The sequence below is a fragment of the Oreochromis aureus genome, linkage group 17 (genome assembly GCF_013358895.1).
Source record: "Oreochromis aureus strain Israel breed Guangdong linkage group 17, ZZ_aureus, whole genome shotgun sequence".
NCBI lineage: Eukaryota > Metazoa > Chordata > Actinopteri > Cichliformes > Cichlidae > Oreochromis > Oreochromis aureus.
The window spans coordinates 22,160,444-22,170,089 of NC_052958.1; the positions used below are offsets into that span (position 1 = coordinate 22,160,444).

General features: G+C 40.4%; 1 protein-coding gene across 1 annotated transcript; it reads right to left on the minus strand.

The window, feature by feature from the left end:
* Nucleotides 1-4,109: 4,109 nt before the first annotated feature.
* LOC116317972 (class II histocompatibility antigen, B-L beta chain-like) lies at nt 4,110-6,462 on the minus strand. Its single transcript, XM_031736873.2, has 5 exons — nt 6,382-6,462; nt 6,028-6,294; nt 5,468-5,761; nt 5,242-5,376; nt 4,110-4,908 (listed from the first exon to the last, which is right to left on the minus strand). Exons 1-5 carry the CDS (start codon nt 6,431-6,433, stop codon nt 4,859-4,861), a joined length of 798 nt encoding a protein of 265 aa, XP_031592733.2. The 5' UTR covers nt 6,434-6,462; the 3' UTR covers nt 4,110-4,858.
* Nucleotides 6,463-9,646: the final 3,184 nt, after the last annotated feature.

Here is a 9,646-nt window from a genome sequence, read left to right on the forward strand (position 1 = left end):
AGTAAGTAATCACACTTATGAAGTGTGATGACTTACAATCAGGTAGCTGTCTCAGCAACAATGTGTTTAATACGTTTATGGATACATTCTTTTTTCTAGTCTGGTTTTTTATTTTATTTCAGTTAAAAGAAAAACAGCATAGTTTGTTTAAAGTTTCATTCTACTTGACAAATGCACCTAATATGATTTTAGAGTGATGGATCATTAATAAGGCATATTTCAGCACTAAAAACAAGGATAAGAGTAATGCAGACTTTAAGCTCTGTACTAACTCTAAGAACCAAAAATGTGCAGCAGTGCGTCACATCTGAAAATGTATGTATGTGTGAAAAGTGCTGATACCACTGTTCAGCTTTACTGCACAGTATGAATAGTATTGTGGCAGCACGACATGGGAATAAAGTAAATACGCTTCACAGTTTAAAAGACAACGCCACCCTTGGAATTTCACCCAGAGAATACTGGAAGTAACACTAATCACCAAGAAGGCACTTAGGTTTGTTATACTCAGTACAGAGACGAGGTTCAATGATAAAACGGTTTGACAATTTATTAATAATTATTTAAAACAACATATAAAAGCACAATCATAAATATCAATGTACAAATGTGCTTTAAAAAAAAAAGGTATTCAGAGCTGAGGCTTACCAAAAAAAGAGAAGAAAACACACCAAGACACAAGTGCAGCACACAATCACACACTCACACTAATAAACTAAAAAAAGGCAGGTGTGTACACTCAAAGGATCCCACCACCAAGGCACCCTAGTCTCCTCCACGTCGGCACTCCGCATCTGAATAACAGAACGCCGACGTCTACTTTAAAAGGCTGGCAGCAGCAGGAAAAGTAACCTCCCGATAACAGTGTATGCCCCCCCCCCCCCCCTCGGCCAATGCGGATGCAGCCTGTGACACTCTCCACTCTGTGGTCAGCAGACTGCAAACACAATCTCCGAGAGCCCTTCTCGTAATATCAGGGGACTTTAATCATGCCTCATTGGACTCCACACTGCCCACCTTCACCCAGTATGTGACCTGCCCAACCACAGACAATAAAACACTGGACTTACTGTATGCCAGTGCAGAAGAGGCATACAGTTCATCACCTCTCCCTCCCCTGGCCAGATCTGATCATAACCTGGTGCACCTTGTCCCTGTGTATGAGCCCTTAGTGCGCAGGGAGCCACCAGCCACTCGCACAGTGCAGAGATGGTCGGAGGAGAGCGAGGAGGCTCTTAAGGATTGTTTTGAGTCGACTGTGTGGGAGGTGATCTGTGATGACCACGGAGAGGACATCGACAGCCTTACTACATGCATTACTGACTATATTCATTTCTGTGTGGATAACACCGTGCCTACCAGGAGTGTACGGTGTTTCTCCAACAACAAACCTTGGATTACCCCAGAAGTTAAAGCTGTCCTCAGGCAGAAGAGGAGGACCTTCAAATCCAAAGACAAAGAGGAGTTGAAAAGGGTGCAGAGAGAGCTGAGGGGACTGATAAGGAATGGGAAGGACAGCTACAGGCAGAAGATGGAGAACCAGCTTCAGCAAAACAATGTTGGTGAAGTCTGGAGAGGCCTCAGAACCATCTCGGGCCACAAACATCAGAACTCTCTGCCTGGGAGTGATGTGAGGTGGGCAAATGAACTGAATCATTTCTTCAACAGATTTGATTCATCCATGAGGCAGTCTCCAACATGGGCTGCAGACTCACCCACCCCCATTGCTGCTGTTCCACCTCAGACACTTCACACCTCCTCTATTCACCCTGCTCATTCCTCCCCACCCCCAACAACAGCATCCAATACACACTCAACACAAGGCTCCAGCCTGTCTCTCTCAACCACCCAGGTTAGGAGGGAACTGAGGAGGATTAAAGCCAAGAAGGCAGCGGGCCCAGATGGCATCAGCTCAAGGGTTGTCAGGTTCTGCACGGACCAACTGTGTGGGGTGATGGAGCACCTCTTCAACCTGAGCCTGAGGCTGGGGAGAGTCCCACAGCTCTGGAAAACCTCCTGTGTTGTACCAGTGCCAAAGACTTCACGCCCCAAGGACCTCAAAAGCTACAGGTCGGTGGCCACTGTGAGAATCATGTTCTTTGATTTCTCCAGTGCCTTCAACACTATTCTTCCCTCGGTCCTGAAGGACAAGCTAGAGAACTCTGGAGTGGACCATCACCTCACTACCTGGATTCTGGACTACCTCACCGACCGACCACAGTATGTGAGAACTCAGGGCTGTGTGTCGGACAGGGTCGTCTGCAGCACGGGGGCAGCACGGGGGCCCCACAGGGAACGGTTCTGGCTCCGTTCCTCTTCACCATCTACACTGCAGACTTCTCCCACAACTCCACCCAGTGCTTCCTGCAGAAGTTCTCTGATGACTCTGCAATAGTCGGCCTCATCACTGATGGGGACGACAAGGAGTATAGAGAACTGACCCAAGACTTTGTGGACTGGTGCCAGCAGAACTACCTCCAGATCAACACTAGTAAAACCAAGGAGCAGGTGGTAGACTTCTGCAGGCACAAACATCCTTCACTGCAACCCCTGAACATCCAAGGTATGGACATTGAGGCTGTGGACAGCTACAGGTACCTTGGTGTTCATCTGAGCAACAAACTGGACTGGACTCATAATTCAGAAGCCCTCTACAGGAAAGGGCAGAGCAGGCTGTACCTGCTGCGGAGACTCAGGTCGTTTGGAGTGGAGGGCCCTCTCCTGAAGACCTTCTATGACTCTGTGGTGGCCTCAGCCATCTTTAACGGTGTGGTCTGCTGGGGTGGCAGCATCTCTGCTGGGGACAGGAAGAGACTGAACAGGCTGATCAAAAGGGCCAGCTCTGTTCTAGGATGCCCTCTGGACCCAGTGGAGGTGGTGAGTGACAGGAGAATGGTGGCTAAGCTGTCATCCCTGTTGGACAACATCTCCCACCCCATGCAGGAAAGTGACAGCACTGAGCAGCTCCTTCAGTGGCAGGCTGCGGCACCCACGGTGTGGGATGGAGAGAGGTCTTTCCTCCCTTCTGCGGTCAGACTCTACAACAAAGACTTTAACTGATCAAACACACACATCCACACATGTGCAATAACACTAAGTGCAATAATCTTTCTGGCATCGTTGTATTTTTACTCAGCTGTATATAGCATTTGTATTCTATTTTTATCCTATTGCATATTTTATTCTATTTTATTCTACTGTATATAGTATTTTATTTTACTCTATTCTGTACAGTTGTGTACGGTATTTATTCTTATTGTATTCTAATTTTTGCTTCATAACTTTTGCACTGTCCACTTCCTGCTGTGACAAAACAAATTTCCCACGTGTGGGACTAATAAAGGTTATCTTATCTTATCTTATCTTAAAAACAATATCTGTTTACCACCAAGTAAGGTAATGTACGCACTACACTGAGTGAACACCTACCAGCCGAGATGGAGGCTTCAGAAGGGTAACCCGCAAATGATCCCTGCAACACCAAAGGGAAGTCAGGTGACCAAAAAGGAGATCACAGGTAAGCGATCCAGGAATGCTCAAATGGCCACTATTTATACTAGCGCCCCCCTAATGCGCCAGGCTGAAAGTGGGTTGAAACGAGAAATAACATTCATCCTGCCACAGTATGAAAGGGAAAACTGAAGTTTTACTACTGAAACACCGACATATCAGCCAAAGAAGTGCAGTTTTATAACTGACCTGATATTTCTGAACTGACCTCACAGCCCATTGTTCATTCAATGGGGTGGTTTCACATATTGTGCAATGTACTGTTTATTAGGTTGGGAAACCTGCAGTCAGCTGAGACTGAATAAGTCATTTGGATGAGTAATAAAACGTTTCTCTCACTGATCCTGATTCCTCACAGCAACACATCTCAAAATAATTCTTCTCTTACTTATTCGTACTTATTTATAAAAGTTCCACGTGGGTGTGCACACTGTGAGTAGCTTTTGAACCATCCTAGTGTTCCAGGGTTTTTCTACTTTTCCACCTCCATCACTGGTTAACTCGCAGGGTTTACTGCTTCATGAGGGTTAATGCCAGTATATACAGTAGTCAAGTATCATGTGAAAAAAATGACTTAAAATCTGAAACAAAACCTTTTTCTTCAAATTTATTTGCTATCATGGCAATACGGACAAAAATCTCTGAGGACCATTACCTACAAGAAGTTAGCACTGGAAGTTTTGGAAGGGAAAAGATAGTCCAAGCTGGTACTCAAGGTGTACTTAACAAATTGGCTCATGTTTGGAAATACAAACCTGGGCTGGGATGCTATGTAAAATGTAAATAAAAGTAAAATGCAATAATTTGCAAACCTCAGAGTCACATTTTATTCACAATAAAAGAAATAAAAAGCATAAAACAAATAAACGGAGAAGATGTTCAATTCTAAAAGAATTTCACTTTATGTTGAATTTACTGAGAGTCGTAGTGACTGAGAAAGAAAGGGGCAGCATCAGCATCAAGCATGTGCTTAATGCAGCAGGACGGCACAGTTGTTCCCATTTGCTTTATTTTCAAATGTCACAAGTGGAACTTGTGACTTCTACTATGATACCAAAAAGTCAGAAAAATTTTTATTAAGATGAGAACTCTGCTTTACTATCATGACTATATTACCACAAAAGCTGTCAAATAAAAGTCCAGTCACAATGCAGCTGTAAATGTATTCATTTTTCTATAAAACTATATTATAATGTATAAGAACTACATTACAAATGTATCCTCTGTCCCGTAGGTAAAAGATGCAAAGCCCCAAAACACCCACAGCAGCCATCATTATTCAGAGAGCTGTGATATTTGGGGCACCTTGGATGGCGCGTGCCCGTATTAATAGTGTTTGCTCAGGCTGTTAAGTTGCTCCAGCTTCAGGAAGGGATTCCACAGGAATGAACACTTGTCCTGTTAAAAAGAAGAACATATTTATCATTTTAACAACTCTACTGGTCAGATTTACTATGTAAGCAAAACTGAATGTTGTTGCAACCACAGAAAAGGTCAAATTTATAAACACAGCAATAACAGAATAGAAAACATGATGATGATGATGATGAGGCAACAGATCTACTTAATAACAATCTATGCTATAATAAGTATAGAAACAGTTTTTTAAGGATTCTCTTGAAAACAGAAAAGAGACAAAGTCAAGAAAGTTACTGAGTGCTGGGCACACCGAGGCTTTCAGTTTTAGATCAGAATATGTTAGAATATGCACACTTCCAACAAACTCCTTACTTTGACACACAGTGATGTATGCAGCAGACTTCTTATTGTAGTAGATGAATCCAGATATTGCAATAACAAATCCAATCACGAGTCCACACAGTCCAACAGCTATCTGAGTTCGTTGTGCCACTGGGAGGGAGGGGTCTGAAACAGTGAGATAAAAAGTGAAACTGGTAATTATGCAGCTTCAATTTTATCTCTCTAACTTTAATTGGCATCACAGCAGCAAACTTACCCCAGACCACAAACATCGGCTCAGAGAGACCAAGGTGTTCGACCATGCAGGCAATTTTTTCTGCTGAAGTTGGGATGTACTCCAGGTAAGAATGAGTCTGGTAGTACCAGTCACCATCAGGCATCACGTCAGAGTAACTGACGTCTGTGGTCACCTCCTGGCCGTTCCTCATCCACATCATTCTGATTTGTTTTGGATAAAAGTTGTAGGCACTGCACACAAGCGTAGATGCGTGCTCGCCATTAGGCCTTTTCACTGATTTTAGTTTGACGATGGGTATAGTTGTCAGATAATCTAAAAAAAAAAAATGTACAAAAAAAATACATAGTGTAATATATTGTAGCTGAGTATGTTGTCAATTATGGCATACTTAGAAATCAGCTGTAGTGTCATGCAACTGAGCAAAACTCATAAAGCACTATTGTTATTTACAGTAAAACAAATAAAATAATCTTATGTCATCAAAAATGATCATAAAAATATTTGATGTAAAAAGTTCACAGCATCAAAACCCTATTTAACATTTGATTTAAAACATTATTAAGAAACAAATCTCTTACCTACGTATTGGATGGCATCTAACGCGTCCGTACACAACAGTTTACTTTCATTCTTTCTATATAGTGCTTGAAGGGGATCACTGTTCAACCATTTTACAGCTTCAATTGAATACGCTGTGAATCCCGTCCAGTTGCCTCTTGTGCTGTTGTACTCCATCATCAAGTTTTTATTAAAAAAACTAGTTATTATGTACTCAATTTCTTCAAAGTGTGGCCCTTTGAATGTACAGCATGCTCTCCCTTGGTAAAAATCTTCATCTGTGAGAACTGAAATAAAAGGAAATAAATGTACTGATGTTAAAAATAATAATTAGACTTTAATATTTCATTGATTTGTTCAAACACAAAACTCACCCAGACTGAAAAGAGAGAAAGCCACGAACAGGATAAACTTATGTAAGTACATGTTTCATGTGTCTTATAAGATGATACAGGAAGAAGACTTAATCTGCAGCATTTACATGTTCACCAGAACGAGGAAGTGAAAGCAGTGGAAACTCCCTCTCTCCACTACATTTATCCTATGTTCAGCTAGCAATTGTTTGTGCACTAATACTAAATGAAGTGACTTATGTGGACAATTAAACTGTTGTTTCACAATCAGAAACAGTAGAGAGATGTGTGAGAATTTTGTGTTGACACTGTAAAGAAAAATGTTTTGAACTGTAGATTAAATCTGCATAAATCATAAAGATTTGACAAGTTGGTTAGTTTCCTCACCAAGTTTTACTTCATGTTACAGCTGAATGTTTTCTGGCTTTCATTCTTCTGCTGTTCTGGACCTTTGGCTAAAATTTAACCTCATTGTTGTTTTGTTAGATTTTCTAAATAGATGCTAAATAGATGAAAAATTCATATACAGAGACCGATATGAACCTGTCTCCAGCAGCAAATGAATGTTTAGAGGTTAAAATAGATTACAGAATTCAGCCTACAGAAAGCATTGTTAAGATATGCTTTCAATCTTCTTACAGCTCTTGGGAAAAACATTACTGAAGTTTTCTTGTCAGTAAAGTGAACTGTATCACAAAACCTCATATTCTGTCGCAAAAATAAGGCACCTAAATAATCTCTGCAACTAACTACAAACTTCTTACAAACTATTTTTCATTTTCAGTAAGTTTCCAGAATGTGTTCACTTGTATCGGTTTATTTATATATTTTTTAAACTTAGTTTTCACATCCTTGTTAGTGTAGTAATTAATAATACTTATGAAGTGTGATGACTTACAATCAGGTAGCTGTCTCAGCAACAATGTGTTTAATACGTTTATGGATACATTCTTTTTTCTAGTCTGGTTTTTTATTTTATTTCAGTTAAAAGAAAAACAGCATAGTTTTTTTAAAGTTTCATTCTACTTGACAAATGCACCTAATATGATTATAGTGATAGATCATTAATAAGGCATATTTCAGCACTAAAAACAAGAATAAGAGTAACGCAGACTTCAAGCTCTGCACTAACTCTAAGAACCAAAAATGTGCAGCAGTGCGTCACAACTGAAAATGTATGTATGTGTGAAAAGTGCTGATATCACTGTTCAGCTTTACTGCACAGTATGAATAGTATGAAAGGGAAAACTGAAGTTTTACTACTGAAACACCGACATATCAGCCACAGAAGTGCAGTTTTATAACTGACCTGATATCTCTGAACTGACCTCACAGCTCATTGTTCATTCAATGGGGTGGTTTCAGTTATTGTGTAATGTACTGTTTATAAGGTTGGGAAACCAGCAGTCAGCTGAGACTGAATAATTCATTTGGATGAGTAATAAAGCGTTTCTCCCACTGAAAAAGCTACGTTCAGATGAACAGAATCAACATTTAATGATTTACTGCAGTGATTGAGCATGCATCAAGACATGTTTTATAACAATTTTTTTCTAGAAAGACTCAAATCTGTGGGACTAGTGCGTTCATAATGAAAACTGTCAATCACCACCAGCGCCGTAGCTCCGCAAACGCACATAACGCACACTGCGTAGGGCACCAAATGGCCGGTAGGGCACCAAAAAAATCAGGGTCGTAAAAAAAAAAAAAAAGTAAACCATATTAATACTATAAATATCATATGCATTAATATGGTTAAACAATACAAAAGCAACATAAAACAATTTTCCCAAGAAAAGGGGTGAATCTGCTTTGTGCCCTGTCTCCAGTCTCCTCCTGGTGCCCCCCACTCCCAGTGGTCTGTTCTATAATGCCTCAATTCGGTATTGGTAAACACCTGTTTGAACATGGCCTCAAACGGCAACAGGAGTCGGGAGCGGAGAAAAGAAAGAAGAAGAGGAAGCGTGATGAAACTCAGGCGTCGCTTGCCGGTAAGGCAATGTTTAAATAATAATAATAAAAAGTTCATTATTGTAGCCCTTGCTTGCACGCTCATGTCCGTCAACTCTGTGATAGCTCCTGTTAGCAGTGTTCATACTGTGTTAACAAATGTTGCAAATGATTGATGTTGGGTAGTTTGTTTACGTTGTGGATATGAATATAGAATGGACTACTAAAAGCAACTCATCATGGTCACTCAATTGACGGTTTTCAGATAACGTTAGCAATCGTGAGACTAGCATTTCCCTCCTCAGGTTGCTAGCTGGCTAACGTCATGCATGCTACTGATTAACCTTAACTTTGGGATAGGTCAGTGATGCAGTCAAGTATTATTATCAGATTAGACAAGATTACTTTGTATGTTGCTGCATTTCAGGATATCTATAAAGACGCATATCTTATTTATGCGGCATAAATAAGATATAGGTTTCATATTACAGTGTAATATGAAACCTATATCTTCCAGTAATATAGATTTCCTACTTGCGCATTTATATCAAATTATGTACAGCATGTTTATATTGCCATTTGCCATTATGAAAATCTATACATGTAAAATATAGTTAGTAATTTTTAAATGTACCAGTGACTTACTTAATTTATTAGTCTTATAATGCAATTTTTCGTAGGCCTACTGTAGATTCAAAATTGTATTTCTGTAAAATCCCTGAATATTTTCTCTTGTATGCAGGGTCAATGCTTAAATATGTTCAAGGAGGATCTCAAGGACAGGATGAACCATCCAGTAGTAGTGCCATCCCTGGACATCAACCACCAGCCATTGTAGACCCTGCAACAATCCCTAGCCAAGAAGAACAAGAACCATCAACCACCAGTTCAGGTACAGTTCCATACACAAGTACCACTGAGAGTCCTGTCACTGAGAGACTATCAGAAAGTGACACTGTGGAGACATGTGTGCCCCCTTCAACCGATCCTGCTCTTTGGCCAGCTCACATTGTAGATGCTGATCGTGTTGAAATTGTGCGGAGAGGTCCTTTTAATGTCAGCTCTGATTTTAATTTTCCAAAGGGGCCTGAGTATTTATTTGTAACAGTATTTTTAACCTCCTTTAACCTTATTTATTTGTTTAACTGTCATGTTTGTTGTTATTTAATTAAACAAATTCCACTGAGAAATTCAAAAGTATTAATGTTTTTGTTTTTTTTTTTTAAGTGGCGGGGGGGGGGGGCACCATAAAGCATTTGTGCTTAGGGCACCCAAATGGCTAGCAACGGCCCTGATCACCACTGGTAATTTTAACACAGCATATAATAGTGATGCT

What these genes read in the sequence shown, in the direction of transcription:
- LOC116317972 (XM_031736873.2), bottom strand. Translation starts at nt 6,433, where the DNA reads ATGTACTTACATAAGTTTATCCTGTTCGTGGCTTTCTCTCTTTTCAGT. An exon ending in TTTCTCTCTTTTCAGTCTGG is followed by an intron (nt 6,295 to 6,381) that starts GTGAGTTTTGTG and finishes CTTTTATTTCAG; the next exon opens with TTCTCACAGATGAAGATTTT. An exon ending in ATACATCACTGTGTGTCAAA is followed by an intron (nt 4,909 to 5,241) that starts GTAAGGAGTTTG and finishes TCTTTTTAACAG; the next exon opens with GACAAGTGTTCATTCCTGTG.